At 46.0% G+C, this 19,547-nt stretch overlaps 9 protein-coding genes across 9 annotated transcripts; 2 read left to right on the forward strand and 7 right to left on the reverse strand.

Moving 5' to 3' along the window:
- Positions 1 to 1,219: 1,219 nt before the first annotated feature.
- On the reverse strand, positions 1,220 to 2,635 carry N7495_007275 (uncharacterized protein; the record flags this gene model as incomplete). Its single annotated transcript, XM_057209926.1, has 1 exon — positions 1,220 to 2,635. One exon carries the CDS (start codon positions 2,633 to 2,635, stop codon positions 1,220 to 1,222), a length of 1,416 nt encoding a protein of 471 aa, XP_057063700.1.
- A 1,640-nt stretch (positions 2,636 to 4,275) lies between these two features.
- Positions 4,276 to 5,031, reverse strand: N7495_007276 (polysaccharide lyase family 20 protein; the record flags this gene model as incomplete). Its single annotated transcript, XM_057209927.1, has 1 exon — positions 4,276 to 5,031. One exon carries the CDS (start codon positions 5,029 to 5,031, stop codon positions 4,276 to 4,278), a length of 756 nt encoding a protein of 251 aa, XP_057063701.1.
- A 464-nt stretch (positions 5,032 to 5,495) lies between these two features.
- N7495_007277 (uncharacterized protein) lies at positions 5,496 to 5,705 on the reverse strand (the record flags this gene model as incomplete). Its single annotated transcript, XM_057209928.1, has 1 exon — positions 5,496 to 5,705. One exon carries the CDS (start codon positions 5,703 to 5,705, stop codon positions 5,496 to 5,498), a length of 210 nt encoding a protein of 69 aa, XP_057063702.1.
- Positions 5,706 to 6,329: 624 nt separating this feature from the next.
- On the reverse strand, positions 6,330 to 9,291 carry N7495_007278 (chitin synthase-domain-containing protein; the record flags this gene model as incomplete). Its single annotated transcript, XM_057209929.1, has 7 exons — positions 6,330 to 6,467; positions 6,516 to 7,155; positions 7,208 to 7,391; positions 7,444 to 8,293; positions 8,338 to 8,699; positions 8,749 to 9,136; positions 9,205 to 9,291. The coding sequence occupies 7 exons, from the start codon at positions 9,289 to 9,291 to the stop codon at positions 6,330 to 6,332; spliced, it is 2,649 nt and encodes an 882-aa protein (XP_057063703.1).
- Positions 9,292 to 9,842: 551 nt separating this feature from the next.
- On the reverse strand, positions 9,843 to 10,285 carry N7495_007279 (uncharacterized protein; the record flags this gene model as incomplete). The annotated part of the gene is made up of 2 exons (XM_057209930.1): positions 9,843 to 10,175; positions 10,244 to 10,285. The coding sequence occupies 2 exons, from the start codon at positions 10,283 to 10,285 to the stop codon at positions 9,843 to 9,845; spliced, it is 375 nt and encodes a 124-aa protein (XP_057063704.1).
- A 445-nt stretch (positions 10,286 to 10,730) lies between these two features.
- N7495_007280 (NAD(P)-dependent alcohol dehydrogenase) lies at positions 10,731 to 11,855 on the forward strand (the record flags this gene model as incomplete). The annotated part of the gene is made up of 1 exon (XM_057209931.1): positions 10,731 to 11,855. One exon carries the CDS (start codon positions 10,731 to 10,733, stop codon positions 11,853 to 11,855), a length of 1,125 nt encoding a protein of 374 aa, XP_057063705.1.
- Positions 11,856 to 12,579: 724 nt separating this feature from the next.
- Positions 12,580 to 13,967, reverse strand: N7495_007281 (Zn(II)2Cys6 transcription factor domain-containing protein; the record flags this gene model as incomplete). Its single annotated transcript, XM_057209932.1, has 2 exons — positions 12,580 to 13,746; positions 13,899 to 13,967. 2 exons carry the CDS (start codon positions 13,965 to 13,967, stop codon positions 12,580 to 12,582), a joined length of 1,236 nt encoding a protein of 411 aa, XP_057063706.1.
- A 524-nt stretch (positions 13,968 to 14,491) lies between these two features.
- N7495_007282 (uncharacterized protein) lies at positions 14,492 to 15,064 on the reverse strand (the record flags this gene model as incomplete). The annotated part of the gene is made up of 1 exon (XM_057209933.1): positions 14,492 to 15,064. The coding sequence occupies one exon, from the start codon at positions 15,062 to 15,064 to the stop codon at positions 14,492 to 14,494; it is 573 nt and encodes a 190-aa protein (XP_057063707.1).
- A 485-nt stretch (positions 15,065 to 15,549) lies between these two features.
- N7495_007283 (putative nuclear pore complex subunit Nup85) lies at positions 15,550 to 19,019 on the forward strand (the record flags this gene model as incomplete). Its single annotated transcript, XM_057209934.1, has 2 exons — positions 15,550 to 18,535; positions 18,586 to 19,019. 2 exons carry the CDS (start codon positions 15,550 to 15,552, stop codon positions 19,017 to 19,019), a joined length of 3,420 nt encoding a protein of 1,139 aa, XP_057063708.1.
- Positions 19,020 to 19,547: the final 528 nt, after the last annotated feature.

Consider the following 19,547-nt stretch of genomic DNA (forward strand, 5'->3'; position numbering starts at 1 on the left):
CGCGTGCTCTCTCGACTTTGGGCGGCTCGCAAGCGGTGTAAACAGCCTTATTGTAGGTTATCATATGTAATGGCGTTGGTTATAAAATTTGATGGTGCTAGTTATTACCAGTCAGATGAGGGATAATTTTGGTCTGAAATGTTGCCTCAACTCCAAAGGAGCCGTGTTTAGGCTCGAGCTTCCCCCGTAACTTCGTCCTTCGTCGAGGAAGGTCCTATTGTTTCAAAGGAAACTATTTGCTTCCGAAGCTGCTGCTGTCCCGTCCAGTTACCCTTATATACTCCTTCTGACCGCCATCCTGAAGTAGGACGAAGTTGTATGCGATATATAAAGGTAGTGGTGATAGTAGAGATAAGGGAGATTGATAAATATTCGTTGCTTAATATATTAGTCTAGCCATATTAGGAAATAGTGTAGGTCACATATTTAATCTAGAAGTAGTTATGGGGTCAAGGATGATCCATGCCTTTCGAGAGCTTATATGTAGATACATAGAGATCGCTATTACAAGAGGGATCATAGTAATTACGCATTAGCTTAGTTTCAACCTAATCTCACGCGGTGCGCTCATCCATTGCTCACCTTAGCGACACTCACCCGACTATTGGCCGCATTCAAGCCACACACTGGTCAGTTAGTAGTATGGTGGATGATCATATGCGAATCCTGACTGTTGTATGTTTTTTTTGTCTTTATTTCCTAGTTGGGATGGTCTATACAGGAAGCTACGAATAAGAGTCTTACAAATTTAACAAGTTCTCTCAGTAACGATTTCCTGGGTTTAACGACATGAGCCCCTTGTCAATAATGTATGGCTATGTAAGGGAGCTGCTGTAGTATATTCCATTTTGATAATATCGGGAGACTAGTCACTAGTTAGAGATCTACACCAAGAAATGGACTGATCTAGACATTCGGCGTTAGTGCACTGATGCTCACTCGTAATGAATGGAACTAGGAACGGGACTGTAGTATGTCTGGGCACACCTGGTCAGCGTCTTCACTAAATTCAATGCTCCAGATGAATCCATGAACAACACCATAAATTAGAAAATTTGAAAAGTAAATCATCATGTAATTTTCGTAAGTTCTATAGGAAGGTAGCGAAGATGAAATCCGGAGCCGAGCAAGACCAAACAGACCCATGAAAAGGCTATCATCAAGGGCAGTAAATGAAAGGATATAAGAATGGGAAGAAAAAAAAATATCAACATTGAATTTACTCAATGGCTGACGAGACGTCTCCGTGGGAAGGAGTGTTTTGGGGGTCCCACTTGAACTTGAAGTCATCTCCTAGCTCCTTGCGCACGGCAGCGGTGACGGCGTCGAGGACGTGATCGAACACACCAAAGTTGGCGGGATTGTTAACGTCGTTGCCCTTGCCTTGGAAGACACCGGTGCGGACAAGGCAAGTGTTCCAGCCGTAGAGATTTCCTCCAATGATGTCGGACTGGGGGTTATCGCCGATCATGTAAATATTTTCTGGCAGCTTCTTCTCGCCGTGGATTTCCTCCATCCAGGATCGGATCACTTCATCGGCGCAGATGTAGGTGGCACGCTCGGGCTTACCGTAGACTATACGCTCGAGATCTAGACCGGTAAGTGCCTTGTACTGCGCCTCTAGGGCAACACGGAAAGCACCGAGGTGGAGACGCGGGGGTCCCTTGTGCTCAGTAGGGCAGAGGAGATCACCCTGTGAGAAGTAGATAGGGATGTGGCTTGCGATGGCATTCTTGGCAGCAGGGTCTTTGGCCCAGTTCATCAACCGGCCGTTGGCACTGAGGAGTAGGTCAAGGATGATCTGGTATTCAGTCGACTGGTCGTGTGACTCGGCGAAACACAAAATAGCATCGAACTTGAAGTTGGAGAAATCGCGGGGCTTGGCGAGCTTGAGGTCTTCCTCGGTGAACTTGCGGCACGGTGAGATTGTAGGATCCCAAGCCAGAATATCCTTAGGGTGAATGACATTCTTGAAGCCATAATTCTCTGCAACGTCGCGAATGTTGAAGCCCTCTCCACCACAAACCAACACGTTCTCGTAGTACTCTGATAGAGCCTGCATAGGTGTGTGTGATTGAATGAACTGATCAGTGGAGATGGGGAAGCCCAAGACCTCGGATAGCTGTGCACAACGAGCCTCCTCAGTTTTACCACCACCGTTGGTGAGAAGAATATAGGGGAACTGAATGCCGAGCTCATTGTCACCATTCAGGATTCGTAGAACGGTCTTTGCCTCCTCAATGGCCTTGTTTCCGTGTGCCAGCACACCGTCAATGTCAAAGGTGAAGCACATGTTCTTCACGGCAGCAACTTTCTCAGGGGACATGGCCTGGACCTCCTCAGCCAAGATATCCCGAACGCCATCGATGGGCTTCTCAACGACGGACAATCGTGATTTGCGGGGTGATCTGGGAATAGGGAGGGAGACACCGAAGGAATTACGTGAACCACGACGGTCCCTCATAGAAGGAGACAGACTGAGACGCTGCATGTGTACATCACTGATGGAGCTGCGAGTGGCAGGGATCTCAATGGTGTGGCCTCCTTCTGAAGGAATGGCGATTCCTGCCTGGTCTCGTGGTGAACCAGCAGGGACTTCATGAGGGGCAGTACCCAATTCAGCTTCGTTGGACATGATGGACAGTATGAACTATGAAGGGTATATAGAAGTAAAAGATATCCAAATGGTAGCCAGCCCGGAGAAAGAAGTGAAGAGATGTTTTATAAAAGGAGAAGTGACTAGATGAGGGGCTAAATAAACCTTTAGAAAGAAATGAAAAAGCGATGATCCGTTCCCTCAAGTAGCAGTTCCGGTTACGCTTTCGGTGGCTGCCGGACCCGCCTTCCAACTTTACCTGTACCAATACCTAACCAACACCGCCGTAATCTAAATGCAGAGACAACACACATACATGAGATAATTTCCATTGTACACTTCAATTGGCATATTCTCATCCAGTCTCCCTCAACTTCTTACAACATTTACTTGATAAAATTGAAAATGTCTCAGAGCCCCGTTTTCGGAAATGGTGGCACCTTTAACCATAGATTCAGCATTTCAAGACCAATCAAATTAAAGGCCAGATCTCTTTCTGATGCTATTATCGAGCAAGTACTCCGTACCATCTATACCTTAAGACATGGCGTGTGAGAGTTTTAAAGTTAGAGAGATGAGCTATTAGTTAATAACTGATAACTGATCAACTAGTATTACATGAATGATACTGTTTAGAAGGATCCATGGATTGTGTATACTATGACTTCATGGTTGTTTTTGAGGAACTCTAACTGCCCAAGCTTCAAGGCTACTACTAAGTACTAGTAGGGTTGTTGTCAAGAAGGGATATCCGCCTTTCCTAATTGAGATGCGGTGGATCATTAAGATTATAGATGACGTCATGCTTCTCACTGCCTTTAACTGCTCTTCTCTTCCCGTCCCACTCCGTCTCTTAATCTCCTCTTCAAAATCTCAAATTGCCGATTACTGTCCATTGTAGATTGATCTTTGCCAAAGAATATCTCGGTATTGATCCTAGTTAAATCCCGCATTTCCGGTTTCCACATCTCCACTATGTGGACCGATGGTCCACTGTCGGCTCGGAGACTGACGTCGTTGCCAAGAACTATTACTGCCTGAGGCTGTAAATAGTTGAAATTAGGGCCCACTTAGTCAGCCACAATCGGCCAATAATGTCGTCTCTGTTTCAACTCAATATACTTGATGCTATTCCCAAACATAAGGCCTTGTAAGGCGGACCCGAAGAATTTCCGAGATATAATTTCGGACATCCTCGGAACGCTGTTATTAGCTTATTATTTTGATGGCAGTCAGCCTGTCAGATGGATGATCCGAAGATCGTTACTTTTTTGAATCAACCAAAATTGTTGGCTTGGCGCACCATATTACGCGGTATGCCGACTTTCGGGAGTTTTTACACACGTTTCATGCTGTTTCATCTCATGTAAACAGAGAGATATCAGCTTCACCATTATTATGGCAATATTACCAATGTACCTTATGTCTATTACCTACAAAACTCACAATGAAATCTAACTATGAGCACATTCTCAATGGGAATTCAAGAGATATTGCAGTTCACACAGTAGATACAACTTAGGAGTCAGTACTCAGTACTCAGAATCTGCTCATCTTTAGAGCCCCCAGGATCTAAGGCCTTCCACAATTGATGGAAATCACCCACATTTCAGATACTTCCTTCACTGATCACTCCTCAACTCCCCCTCCAATCTAACTAAGCTATACCTAGCGATGCATCACCACTGAGCAGGGTCCGCATCGGCAAAAGTAGTCCCATAAGCAATCTGATCATACCAAACCTGCCTGGTACCCTGAGTACCCTTCAACCCCTTATCATCATGCCACCCATTAGCATAAAGCCCAACACGGAACTGGAAAGCCCGATCATCCTCAATAGTAGTATCAAGATTATACTCCTCCAAAACCTTCGTCCCATCAAGCCACAGCTTATAATACCCAGTCTCATCAGTCTTCCAGCTAGCCTGAATAACAACTCTGTGCCAAACACCCGCTGAAACCGTAGCAAGGTTCGAGAATGTCTGGATCTTCTGCGCGCAGATCGTCCCCTGCTTCACACGCGTGTAGAGCTGGTCACCCACGAGCCATACCATGCTGGATGGCATATAGTCGTCGCAGCCTGTGTCGGAGAAGTCGGCGATGAATTGACCTAGGTTGTAGGACTGCGCTGGCGAGAATTGCCAGTCTGATTGCAGGCGGAAGGCGAAGCCGTAGAAGCCCGTGTCGCCGCGTTTGTAGACGTTGTTTTTGACTACTTCAGAGTGGTAGCGTCCTGTATAGCTAGAGTCGTAGATTTGGGTCATTTTCAGGGCGGTCGATCCTTTGTAAACCACGTTGGTGACCTGTTGGACTGTGCCTGAGTGCTCTTGGTTTTCAGAGTCCCAGCCTGCGACTGTTCCGGTATTGCTGAAGGTCTGCGTCGCTTGGACAGATAGACCCAGAAGGGCGGCGAGTTGAATAAATTTCACCAGCATTGTGGCAGGTATCAATCAACTGTAAGGGGATTTGAGTTCAAAGACTGCTTGGTTTGGGCTGCAGGATTGTGCGATTCATCCTCATAGAATTCCGCCTGGTAGCATCCTTTTATACCCAAACCTTCCCATGTATCCCGATATCTCAGAATGTTTTACTCCTCGCAAAAGATCTTCTGCCTCAAACAAGGTTACATCGGTTTCTGACGTGAGAGAGTCAATCTCGTAAAAACGGAGCTCAGGGTACGATGTAGGTACCATCTCGATGACAATTGGACGGGACCTGCTGGAATGAAAGCCCTGCAGTAAACTCCGCAGAAAATCCCGCAGAATTGTACAATTGTACGGGATAATGACCTTGCATGGTTCATTTAGACAGAGAGGACTTTCCACTTTTGGCTTAGCCAGGGCGCCTGGTTGCATTTTGGATTATTCAACACTCATGTTGAAAGAGTGATAATTCACCACTATTGACTAGAAGACGAATCCCGAGCTGTATACTGGATACGGGGTGGCCGAATACGGGGTGACCGAATACGGGGTGACCGAATACGGGGTGTAGGTTTGAATATGTCAGCCCTGCAGTAGATCTTGAGGACGGGACGGATGGGAAGGGTCAAGATGAACCCGTTACCCACTCGTGGTCCAAATTGGCTTCTATTGGTTAGGTGGAACATCAAAGCTTATTATAGCTTAATAGCTTAAGAATGTTCCGAGCACATTATGCTCCATCTAAGCATGTCATTTGATCTATCACTGCGTGGCTGACGTGAGATCGTTGCTTATTAAACATTGTGCACGGAGTACTCCGTGAGAGGGAGCCTACTTCATCGCGTACTTTATAATCCGGTATAATAGAAGACATTTGGAAATTTTTGAAACGTTGAAACTCAAGAGGTGCAAAAGCAAAAAGGTCGGATTATCCTGATTAAATCAAGATCCAAGAATATCTGGGAGGTAAGCTCGTCGTATCTGGTGATTGTGATACGTATTTAGCGCGGAAATAATATACTACCTGGGTATAGTGCGCCAAGATAATTGTCTCAACCTTCTAGGTAAAACATTTTATTTTAGTAAAGAGAAAATCATGAAATTGACTAGTTAACTACCTACGGACTTCGGAATCTTTTGCATCGAGTATAAAATCCATTGTTTATATCCACGGACCTCAGTAGCTCCCAACATCGTCACTCCAGGGCTATTTCTACAAAGGTGTAAAATCTTGATTTAATCTTCTCTTAATAATGAATTCTCAATGACCAAATTCAAACGAAAGTACATACTGCGTCTCCTACTAGACTTTAACGTCGCGAGAAGCAAGATAAGGCTCCAGTTTTAACCAAAAACCAAATAGCTCCAATAAATCGGAACATAGATAGACCAGATGTGCCCCAAAGGATGACTCGGAAATACCACGCAGTACGGGTTGTCGAGGTGTTCTGCCATGATTAGCTGTGCGATTTCCCTCATCTTTTATGTCTACTCACTGTCAAGCAAAGCTGTTGAATACCAGTATTGTTGATAAACAGAACCAAGAGCCCATTACTGAAAGTCCAAAGCAGTACCAAATTTGTGCGAAACGACTTATACGAGTCATCCAAGTTGATTTCTTCTTTCTTTTCAGGCTCAGTGCATGAAGCGAGAGCTCGCTTGACTGTGAGCTCGAACTGAGTATCGATGTCTGCCTGTGGTTTGTCTGGCTCTTCCACAAAGACTGCTTGGGCTTCTTCTGACTTTGTCTGTGCTGAAGGGAGAGGCTCAGCTTTATCAGAACCCTTGGTTCCCCATGACACATCATGCCAGTTGCAGAATGCATATGTCATCAGTATGTTTATTGACGATGGCATACCGAGGAAGTATGCCCAAGAGGAGGTAAACATATGCCATGGGTCCATGAACAGGAAGCTAGCGATGAAGTAGATCCCGTAAGTGCAGACAAGTGCGATCAAAACGATTCCACCGGTCGATGAAATAAAAGAGCTTATGAAGCCTCCAACACCATCGTGGACATTGAACTCCAAATTCTTACCGGTAAGTGCTTGAGCGACGAGATAGAATGATAGAGCCAGAACATAGGCCTGGACAAGTGAAAAATAGATCAATGAAAGCGTGTAAGGAATAATTGACCTTGAATTACATATTAGGTCTGATTTTGGACTTTGTAATTTCGGTAACTTACCCCTTCGGCCGGTTGCCAAGTGCCAGGATAAACTGAAGCATGAGAAATGCCAAGTATCCAATTTTGAGGACATTGTTCAAAGAAGGCGTGACATCACTTGAAAATGGCCAGCTTGTGAACTTGTTAACTGGGCTTGGTGTCCCAACAATATCCATTATGACTGAGCTAGTCAACCAGTAGGACGCTATGATCAAATCAGCAAAGTTTGTAGGTTCATCAGGTAGATTTTGCAATACCAAGAGAGAACCAAGTCATGACCAGCTGGCATATATTGTAAACCAGCTGGATATGGAAGGCAAGGAGTCGAAAATAGTTATGCCCACTCTTGTATATTCGGTTGAAGTGCAATGTTGCATATAGACTGGCTGCGAAAGACCCATTCAGCCAGCGTCGTCGTTGACTCAAGAACTCCGCTGGACCTTCAGGGACATCGGTCTCTCCTTTTGATGACCTCACATATGTTAAATGCCACTGACATCCTGCTTTCGCAACCAGCTCGAAGCAGAGAATTCTGTCTTCGGCCAAGAACATGTTTTTCTTGAATATACTCATACCTTCAATCCCTTTTTTACCAAGTCTTGCAGAAAGCGTGTGGTCTCCGTGAAAATATTGTTCAAGAGGACGACCGACTATTGCGCGGTACCGATAGGCTGAGAATGCTCCTGGGAGGACACTCACATAGCCGAAGCTACTTTCAAGAGGTTTGTCGAGGATATTGGAAATTTTATATTCGAAATTTTGGGCAGCGACTAGCGGATTCAGTACTTTTTTCCAGCGGTGGCCAAGTAGAGCATGGATCTCTCCACATGCTCCGCCAAGGTGTTTATCATTATAGAATGCCTCCCAAAGTGTTAACAGAGACTTATTCCCTGGTTTCGTGCCTGCATCAATTAAAATGCATACTTCAGGGTTCAAAATGCGACCGAATGCATTAAACAGCCACCGGTGAGAATTGATCTTCTTGCTGTTTTTTTGCTTGAGACAGAAAATCATCTGAACAGGGGGCAGGTTGGTCGACTCAACACCTTGGGGCCGAACCAGTTGCTGATTAGGAGTAACTGACAACTGTGTGGTATACTCAAACTGCTATAGTCAGTAATAGACGTCGGGTTTGTTACAGAATCACTCACAATATGGGCTACTGTCTCTCTGCCATCCACGTCGTGCTTCATGACTCCGTCTTGATAGATCCCGATCGTTGCTAGAATGTCGAGCGTATTTTTGTCACAGGGTTTCAACCCATCGAAGACCAGACAAACAACAATCTTTTGCCATGCCGGGCCTCCCTTGTTCCAAAATTCCGTCTTTTTTAAATTGACTATATCGCGAATGTTTTGCATTACTCCGTGCAAGGTCCTTGCAGTGAGGATTTTATCTTCGTTGTAGTAGGTGATGGCGATCAGCATCTCGGTGTGTCGGTTATACATGGAAGTGCGAAGGTTGTAGCCATGATTCAAAGTGAACTCATCAGGGTCACATGTAGCAGCCGTATCTATTCAAGAATCAGTAGTTATAGTAGAATTATGGTTCTAGCTTCTTACATCTCATATGGGTGAACTCCTCAGATGGGCTTCCGTCCAAACCTCGGTATTTTGCCTCAACGGCGTTCTGGATCGCACTGGGCACTGGGTAGTCCACACTCAAGACCGTTCCTTTTACAAGCTTGATTCGACGTGTAGGATATCTCCGCAGAGTTCCTGTGTTGTATGTTTGACGCTGTGCCCAACGCCTCGAGCTTATCGAGTCAGTATCGATATTGAGAAGCTCAGATGAAATGGAATTTCCATCTCGGAAGTAGCTTGGTAAGCTACGGCGATATGGTGAGGGCCTCTGCTGATGTATTGAAGTAGATTCACTTTGGCCAGTTAACTGATCGTATGGAAGGAGAGATTGTCTGGTTGGGTCCTGTTCATCGTAAGAATGATCGTTCTAGTTATAACAATTTAGTAAATATCCATGATGAAATTTGCAAATTGATTTAAAAGTGGAATACTAACGTTAGATGTTTGAAAGCTGTCTGAAGAGTAGTAATTTACAGGAGGCGAGTGGCGAGGCGAGGGAGCTGAGTCCAATTGTTTATCCATCTTGATGACTATCTTCAGATAGACAGCCTTGGAATAACAGAAAGAAATCAACTTGAAGTGAGGGGAAATTTAAGAAAATTATCTTCTGGTAAAATTGAGACAATCGGTGATAACCAGGCTATTTAGTGATGCGGGACTGAGTTCATGTTGCACGAGTGAGGTGGTCAGCTTTGATATTGGATATAGATCAGTGCCTAATGCTGATACCCCTTAAACCTTGAAATATGTATCAAGAACTGGTATAAAAGATTGACGAAAACGGTGATATTGGAGATGAATGATACTGTCAAGAATTTTAAATTAACAGCTTCGATTTAAAAGCTGTCTGATGCGTTTGTCGAGTTGAAACTAGATACATGACAAAATCCTTCCGTCTAGTCAAGAGGGATTACAGACTGAATCGCAGGTATAAATATTAAAGCTGGCTACTACCTAGCCAAGGAATAGAAAGTCAATTGTCTTCGAACTGCAACCTTGGAAACTCAACATTCAATGACCTCCAGCTTCAACATGCGTCTTCAGATCTTCATTGAATTTCTGAAACCTCTGTTTCATCTTGTTACAATCAGAGCATTTTTCCAATAGAGACGACAAAATTCACCAAACTCTTCAGTCTGCACAAATAGTGTCATTTCTGTCGAGCTTTCGAAGGGAAGAAATTGAAACCTGTGTGTGCCGTGAAAAATCCAATTTCTTCCAAGCGTTCCATACCATGCAAACTCTGCAGCAAAATTAGCATCAACTGAGGCATTGAACAATGCACCCTTGACTGTGATTAACAGTTTGTCGCCCGGCTCCACTTGGCTTCCTACGTCCTTGCTTTTGAGAACGGTAGTACGCAAAAATGCGGTATGGTAGGTTGATATGGTGGCAAAATTGAGGAACTGATGAGCTAGTAGTGATTTTCTATAAGCAGTTTCTGAACGAAGAAAGAAAATACAATTTCTCTAACCCTAGAGGGTGATGCATTGATGATAAATTTCGTGTCGATCATGATGATTATATGACTTATTCGAGGATAATTCGAGTAATTGCTGCGATGTGAATCTGTTTCCGTATTGGATTTAACTCATTATACAGTCTCCAAGAAGGAAAGAAAAAAGCTACTGTTGAACCTTGACTGGCCTTTGAGGCTTTTCGCTATGACTTCAGCAGGTTCTCGGCTTGTTCTCGCCATCCTTATTTTCGATTGGACGACCACAGTTAATAGACCATACTAAGGCACGGGGAGGACCATTTGTAAAACTTCTCACCATTTGGTAATAGAATCTCAAATATCTTCGATTTCTAAATCCGGACCAGGGCCATTCATATCTACGCTATCCCAATTAGGCAAGTTCCTCGGCTCGGCTTCTTCCCCGCAAACTTCATGATAGATAATTGATAAAGAGCTTGACTTCAAGAATCCGCTTCTGTTGCATGCACCAGGCTTCCAGATAATGCCAGATCCAACTCAACAGTCTGCTCCCGCAGCCGCATTCATCGGCTGGGTCGCATATGATGCAACCAGTCCACTGACATTCACAACTTTCGAGCCAAAACCCTTCAAAGAAACTGACATCGAAATTCGAGTGACGCACTGCGGCATCTGTGGAACAGATGTACACACGCTACGCTCAGGCTGGGGTCCAACCGACTACCCATGTGTAGTTGGTCACGAGATCATCGGAATAGTTGAGCGAGTCGGAGCATCCGTCCCGTCATTGCCATCATCTCCAGAATCCCGCCTGATCAAGATCGGTGATCGCGTCGGTATTGGCGCCCAAAGCATGTCTTGTCTAAAACCTGACTGTGGGGCATGTGCAGATGGCCAAGAGAGCTATTGCCCTCGTATGACTGGCACATATAACGCCCGATACCCTGACAAGAGCAAGTCATACGGCGGTTTTGCCACTCGATGGCGTGGACCCGCGCATTTCGTCTTCAAAATCCCTGATGAGCTTCCATCTGCTGAGGCTGCTCCACTTCTGTGTGGAGGCGTGACTGTGTTTGCGCCACTGCGTAAACATGGTGCTGGACCTGGTAAGACTGTGGGTGTGGTTGGCATCGGTGGACTTGGGCACTTAGGAATCTTGTTTGCGAGATCTTTAGGTGCAGAACGTGTTGTAGCAATCTCTCGCTCATCTAGGAAACGTACCGATGCATTAAAAGGACTAGGTGCACACCTGTTTATCGCCACGGACGAGGAGAAAGGCTGGGCAAAGACTCACTCACGGTCGCTTGATATCATTCTGTCTACTGTGTCGGCACCAGATATGCCGTTAACAGACTATCTAAGATTACTCAAGCGGAATGGAACATTCATTCAGGTTGGGGCACCAGAGGACCCATTGCCGCCATTGAGGGCATGGTCACTCATCCAGAAGAGCGTGAAAGTAACAGGCTCAAATATTGGCTCACCGAAGGAAATTCGACAGATGCTGCAGCTGGCTGCAGAGAAGAGGGTGCTACCGTGGATTGAAAAGCGGCCAATGGCTGATGTTCATGCTGCCCTTGCAGATATGCATGATGGAAAGGCTCGCTATCGCTATGTGCTGCAGAATGGAGAACAAGCTAAGCTATAGACTCGAATATTGCAGTCAGATAAAGATGTGAATGAATTCAGAAAACTTAAATACAAGGCCAGTGGATTTACTCAAAATCTAATGATCGCGATTGTATGATTCAAACTTACTCCGCATCTTTAGGTCCATAGTGGAGTACATATAATGAGGCTGAAGAACTTAAGAGTTTACACTAACCCGAATAAGGAAAAGCTTCATGCGCGAGTTCCTTGAATGTTAAATTGAGGACCAAGTTTCTCTTTTGCATCGTGTTCAATCCCATATAATTGACCGATGCGATAGCAAATATGGAAGAAACAGAGAGAAATCGCTGGCTTTCCCCTATCAAAACTAAATATAGTTGTACTAGTAATTGCCGAGGTCCAAGTTTAAAGAGCTTTTACCGATTGATACTTCTCAGATTCATTGGAGTTTTCAGCACTCATTACAATGTTCTATGGCTTTCAAAGTCATTTTTCTATTTGACCTGACTCATCACTCATGTCAGTCTTGCATATTTCCACCATACCGCACAAATCAACTAGTGTCAGTGGTTTTCTGTATTTTTTTTTTCGGTTGACAACCCTCACTAATGACGAGATAATATCCGTGGTATATGTTGATCTAACTCATCACAAATAGTTGGTGTTCATGATCATGATATCCAAGGTTTTGTTTCCGGACCAGGAGGTGTCATGGTCAACCCATAATGTTCAATTGCTCGGCAGTAGTGAGCAAGATTCCATCATAAAAGTTCGGCATGCTCTAAGTAGTTCTCTCCAAGAATCTCACACATGACCCAATGCACTAGAGGTCTCCACTGGTCATCCAATATCGCCCATACAGATTTTGCCACACGTATACACTGCTCCTCAAAGCACCATCGGTGTTTCAGAAGCTGCAGAAGTACGCCATAATGTGCAAGTATGACTAGTGCCAATGGCTCCCGGTCCTGAAGTAACTCCAAGTACCGTTGTGGTAATGTGATAGCCCACTTTCCCGCCACCGCACTCGCATTCATGCCCCCGTATACCCAGCTTAACATATCTTCCATGTCGTTAATAGTGGCAGTGTAGACCTCTACCTCATGGCTTGAGTCCCGTACCGCACAACGTTCATTAGCATCCCGCAGTCGCTTGAGGTTTGTAGAGGCGGGTTCAAGGAGTGGTACACGGACCTCGTCAATTTGAAATATCGGCGCGAAGGAATTGTCACCTAGGAAGCTCGCTGGTGATCGGATCACCTGCTGGATACCACGTGTTAATACAAGGACTTGATGGAAGTCATCAACGCAGGTCCATGGGTCTTGCGTATCCGGCGTGTGGGGGAAACCGAACGTGTATACAACGACGATACTGGCAAATGCAAACATTGCCTTTGCATTCTTCTCTTGAATATCACCCAGAAGTCCACGGAATAATGCTAAGGCCTGGTTTTGATGGGCCACGGCACGATTGAGGTAAACCGTACGTTTTGATGTGTCAGGTCCTGTACGGGCTAGGTGTAGTGCAGACAGTGCCAGGATTCCATGCATTAAGAATGGGTATGAGAGAGCTTCTTCGGGTACAGCATTCCTCCAGACTGAATCAGTACGCTCATTACGAGATAGTGTGTAGAAGGTCGAGTTGCACCATTGCATCATCAGCTCCAAGTCGTGGAGATTCAGAGCAAGGGCCGGTAGGGAAGCGGACGAATAATTGTTGCCAAGCCTGTTGAAAAGGCCTAGCGAATCAGTAGTTGCAGGAAATCCTAGTACAGGATCTAGCTGTTGACAGCTATCTGACCCAGATGTGCGGGTTGACTGAGGAGCCCCAGGTTCTTCATTGGCCCAAAGAAGGGAACTAGAAGAGCCATACTCACAATCTGAATGTCGTTTCGCGCAATTGGAGCATACTGGCCGGGCCTCATCACACTATAGGCGGATCAGCGAAAACTCAGAAGTAAACTTGAAACAACCCTGGAATTTTAAATAAGGAAAAAGAGAAATGAAACCGAATAAAAATAAAAATAAAGCAATTATAAACGGGGAGACAGGCTTGGCAATTATACTAGTGTCGCACATACCTTCACTCTTCGCCGCTTACATTCAAGGCAGCCATGGCGAGATTTTCTGTGTGGTCGTCGAAGCGCCATGATCATGCAAGCGGTCTCGTCCTCATGATACTTGGACCCTCTGAAGCTTTCTGGATTTTGAGGGGGACAAAGTTCAGAAACAAAGTCTCGAAAAGGCACGAAATAAGCATCATTTGTATGTTTGAAGATTCGATGGAAAAAACCCCCAGGATTTAATAGGCAGCAGGATTCTTCCAACTATTTAAGTACACTGTCAACTACTTAAGACCATATGAAGCCCAAACCCTGTCGATCAAGCGAAGGCTTGTCCAACCTGAAACAATGTCTCGCTTTGCTTTAATCGTAATTTCCTTTCTAAGGTTGCACTGCCTCATTCTGGAGCATGGTGGGGTTGGGAAAATTAACGTTAATCGGTAGAATCCTCTGAGACATGAAATTACACTATTATTGACATATAACGGAAAACAGTATATAAATATGTAACAGTACCTGACAATGGTGGAGTCATTTACAGCTAGAGCAGTGGATTTTTCTGCTTGCTCAATAGCGAGAAAATGCCCATGTCTAGTTCAATCTCCGACTACTCACGCTCCTACACCTGAAGCTCCTGCACCTGCGCCACCTGCGGCAGCGCTTGAGTTTCTCGCACGTCGACGTTTCTCATGTAGGGCAAGGAAAGTCATGAGGGCCAAGAGTGAAAATTGCGGTCCATACTCGACGTAAATATCCAACTGACCGTCTGTACTAGAAAAACGACTACCAGAGGAAAATAGCGCAACAATCTGCTGTGTGTTTTCATCCACTAGCTTGTGGTTATGATGGCCAGATCCCTGAGATGTTCCTTTCCAGGTAAATGTCCGGGGCTTCTGGTCGCTCAGATTTGTTCGGAAAGAGTAGCGCTTCGGAAGTAATCCCTCCCGATTCAGCTCTATCTTATGGGAGTGGCTGGGATCTCCGAGACCAATCTCTGTGTCTGATGAAAAGTGATGGTATCGACAACTGCCAATGATAGGTGAGGTTGTATCCGGACCAGCGTGAAATGTCAGGTCTGGTTTGCCCGGTGTTATTTTGGAGTTATCAACATGATATGAGTGATAATTGCCGACAGAGACATCGTAGTTATTATGCCAGCGGCTGTGGGTGATAACGTATTGCATCTTTAGAGGTTTCCAAAATTTAGGTAGATTAGTAGTAATATACGGAGTGGTCAGCTCTTTTATAATTTTATCAGACAATAACGCGGGATAAGCGCATACTCTGACATTAATTAAAAAAATAAGCCACACTACTGCTCGGCGTTGGATTTGGTCCCATAAGAGCTGTATCAGTACGACTGGTCAGCCTTACATCTAATCACGTGAATTGGATATGTCATATCACGTGATGAAATAGTAGCTTGAGTCACATGATTTAATATTTTGCCAGTCGCGTCGACAAGAACAGAAGCAGCAAAAACATTCAGTGACTTGATGAGAGATCTCACCTGAATTCTTTCTCCCTATCAGGACCCACATAAGTTCTTCTGCACTATCATCATCTCTGCTACCCGAGTCTCCTACCCGCTGCAGCTCTTGCAGCCCAAGACTTGCATTGTCTACCGCAATACTCTTGATCCGTTTGAGATCAAACACAGCCACTCAGCATGTCATTCAAGGTCCCAGACTCGGATCCACTTACCCCAGAGAAGTCCAAGTCTCAAAGCCTATGGAGTAACATCTCCACCACCCCAATCGGCCCTCCTCCCTCGTCCGCGAACTCGTTTACACCTCGAGACCGTCTCCAGTCCAATATCTTCGATAAGTCTCAGTTCGGAGAATCGAGGAATGGGCATGGCGATTCTCTCTTCACCAAGTCTGGTGGTTTCAACACTAATGACAGTATCTTCGGTTCATCCTTTGGTTCGACCGACTTCTCAATGCCCCAAAAGACGCAGGCGCCTCCTACGAATTTGCCAGCGCCGTCGCTTTTTGGAGGCCTCCACAATAAAAATCTAGCAGATGCACCGTCCAAAAGCTTTGGCGATTCTAACGGGTTCAATTTATCTGCGATGACTGACTACCGGGGTCAGTATCAGGACATGGAACAGGAATTGGAACCCGAGGAAGAAGAAGAAGTAATGGAGGACATCGAAGAAGATCAGGAAGAAGATGAGGAAGGTGATCTAAACCTAGGGCCCCGCGCGCCATCCAATCCTATCTTCCTTGACTCTACCTTTGGAAACCTGCCTAAACCTCAACCGTCCATTCCGGCACAGCGCAAGGCTATCTATTCGAACCCCACTGACGCCAAACGCCCAAAAATTAATGAGCTTTGGGCTCAGCAATCCCCCTTCCACAAAACGAAACTACCACCCAAGAAGACGTCAGCAATGCCCGCAATTTTGCACACCCTCGCTTCAAGAAGTACAAGCATCGCACATGTTGCAGAGCCAGCCGATATGATTATCGATACGGAGACTATGCTTACTACCATGTTTGAGAGACTATCGGCGGATGGTGATATGTACGATCCCGATTTCAGCCCTGCCGTAGCGTACGCTTCCTACAAGTTGTCTACCACATGGTATGCTTGCGCTACCCGCAGCGGGATTTCCAAGCCTGCTAGCAAGGGATCTGTAATCGGTCCAGGAGATCAAGCCCCAAGTCTAGTGAAGGCTAATTTCCTCGCTTCGTTGCTTCTTTCAATCCACCACCCTTCTCGCGCCTCTAATGAGATTGCGTCCAACTCAAATCCCGTGCCCAGCAATCTGATCAAGGCCATAGATCGAGCCAGGTATCCCACTCCAGTACCCCAGGTGCTGCTGGATTGGATCAACACAAATCATGCGACCCAGACAAATGACTTGCAATCGTTGAAATACATGGAGCCAAACCCCACTGCGTCCCCAAACTTCTGGGACATCATTCTCGCGGCTGTTCTGCGTGGAGAGTTTTCTGAAGTTGCTGGAATTCTTCGTGCCGCTGATTTCAACTATGCTCGATCGGCCCTTGAAGATGGTCTGTCCCAGCCTGGATATCGCGGTATTCAACTGCAAAACATACAGAGCTGTGTGAACAAAGCTCTACAGATTCTTGACTCTTGCCCTGGGTTCCGAGAGGATGACTGGGATATTACCGGCCCTGACTGGGACATTTACCGCAGACGGGTTCAAAGTGCGGTGAACGATCTCGAGCATCTTGCCGAGGGAGAAGACAAGGACCAAACAAATGTACCCGTGCAGGACAATCGCTTCCCGGCTGTGAAATTTGGTGGACTGCCCACCTTTGCCCAGAATGCGACGACGTCCTTCACTCAGAGCGCCCGCATGGCAGAGAGCCGAGTGCCATGGACAATTTATCAACATATTAGGTCCCTTTACCGGATTATCCTTGGTCACACTCCTACTATTAAAGCCGTCGCTCAGGATTGGGTGGAGGCCACCATCGGTATAACTGCTTGGTGGGACGGAGAGGATGACGATGGTGTTCCCGATCTCGATCTTCGTGCATCGGCCAGTAACTTGAATCACCAGTACGGCACCCGGTGGAGACGATTTGTGGACGACAACCCGCGGGATGCCTATCTTCACCGCTTGGAGTTGGCGTTTAGTCATGTTGTTAATGAGCCATCGGATAAGGCTTGTTTCCGAGTGAACACCATGAACAGCCTGGAAGTTGGTCTCGCATCAGTCTTCGAGGGTAATGTACAGGGCGTCTTTGAGCTACTTCAGTCATGGTCTCTTTGTATCGCGGCAGCTACCGCTGAAATCGCTAGAGTTGGACGCTGGTTTCACTCGAAGAGTGGATCTGCTCAACCGATGCCTGGCCTGAGTGAGAAGGACCTAATGGTTCTCTCATACGGCCAAGAGACCCAGCCCTCCCTCAAAGATGTCACACCCGATGAGATCTTATGCAATTATGCCTTTGGACTCTATTCACGAGGGAATCTTGAAATTTCAAACGGCCATCGCGAAGGTTGGGAGATGGCATTACAATTGCTCAGTAGACTCGAAAATCGCCAATTGATGAAGACTGCTGTGGCAAGAATTGTTGAACGATTCCCGCTCAATGATGTTCACCATGTTGACCGTCTTGTCATTTTGTGCTCAGAAATCGGCTTGGAGGATGAGGGCAGAAGAATCTCGGAAAAACTCGGTGACGAGACGGTTGCCAATACTGATAACTATGGTCTCGCACTGGTGTGCTTCGCCCGCTCACATAATGCAGCAAAGGTCAAATCCGTCGTGGATCTGTTGATTTCTTACAGTCTCGTCCACTCGCGTGCTTTCCCCGCAGAAGACAAATTAGATACTCAGCTTCTTGCCCTGATCAAGGATCCCAGGGTCTGTCTGGAAACAATTGCGAAAGTTGACGAGGATGCTGCTCGTATCGTTCAGCTTTATTTCAGTGGATATGCCACTCTGCGTAGATTCTATGAGATCCGCGACGAAGCCGTGGACTTGAAGGAGGGCGAGCAACCGCGTTTCAAGCCTCTAGCTCGAAAGCGTGCGGCTGCTAAGACCCTCATGGCCGTCATCAGTAGCGCTGCCGACAATATATACGGAGGACTTTTCGATCCGGATCGTGACTCGGCCGTGCAGGTTGATGGATTGATGGCACTATTGGGAGAAGCTATGGTATTCCTCAAAGGTAAGATATTCCGGTCACCATTCATTATCAATTACTGACCGAGCAAACAGGGCCCACTCCGGTCCTATCTGTTTCTCAACAATTCACCATCCTTTCTGCAGTCGAGGATCTGGAGACGGTCACTCCGCGCGTTTTTTCCCAATGTGAAGAATGCTTCCATTCAACAATTTTATCATTCCGAAACACGGCAGAGGGAATTGCGCCGGCGTCTCCCCGAGCTTTACTGAAGAAGTCCGTGGCAAACTTCTCGGCATCTACCTTTTCACTATTCAATCCAAATCAGGGATCAGGCCCGACATCCGTCAGCAGCTCTGGAGTCCTCGTGCCTCGACCGGGTGACAAGAGTACGGACCGAGCTCGTGGATGGGACTGGCGAGCTGACCTTGGGGAGAAAGTCACGGGCAGAGAGCTTCTCCAGATGTTGCGTCTTGGAATAGCCAGTGGATTGAGCTTTGGCGCGTTGGGATCTGTTGATCGCAGCTGAAAATAAGGCCAAGAGGAAACATGCATGTATGACTAGTCGGAGTTTCGAGATCTTTGGGATAACCGGGTATGGGGATAATATTTCATGCTAACTTATTCTGTCTGCCTTACCTTGCTAGATTTAGATCTAGAAAAGTTGCATATTAGTCCAGGGGATAGTCCAGCTGAAGATCAGGTTCTAACGAGTGAAACTAAGCAGGCTTATACCTAGTTGCGCTTAGCTTTCAAGCGTCAGCAGCTGAATATGGGGGCCTAATAATGACCCACAGTGGATCATATCCGGATAAGCTTTTAAGGAAAATACTTACGTCTCTATTTTGTAACTAAATGGAAGCTTGGAAATTAAAACAAGCTCGAAAGTACGGATTTGTAACCGTTCTGTAGATCGCCAAGTCAACAAAATGGAATTACATAGAAGAAAAATACGAAATTTGGCCGTAGAAATACCCTAATCCCGTTAGACCAGCTAAACCAGTTCAGCGACTTACATCCCGATTCCCCGCTGGCCTTAACTTCGATCATTTACATG

Source organism: Penicillium taxi, assembly GCF_028828555.1.
Source record: "Penicillium taxi strain IBT 34144 chromosome Unknown utg000004l_segment0_segment0, whole genome shotgun sequence".
Taxonomy (NCBI): domain Eukaryota; kingdom Fungi; phylum Ascomycota; class Eurotiomycetes; order Eurotiales; family Aspergillaceae; genus Penicillium; species Penicillium taxi.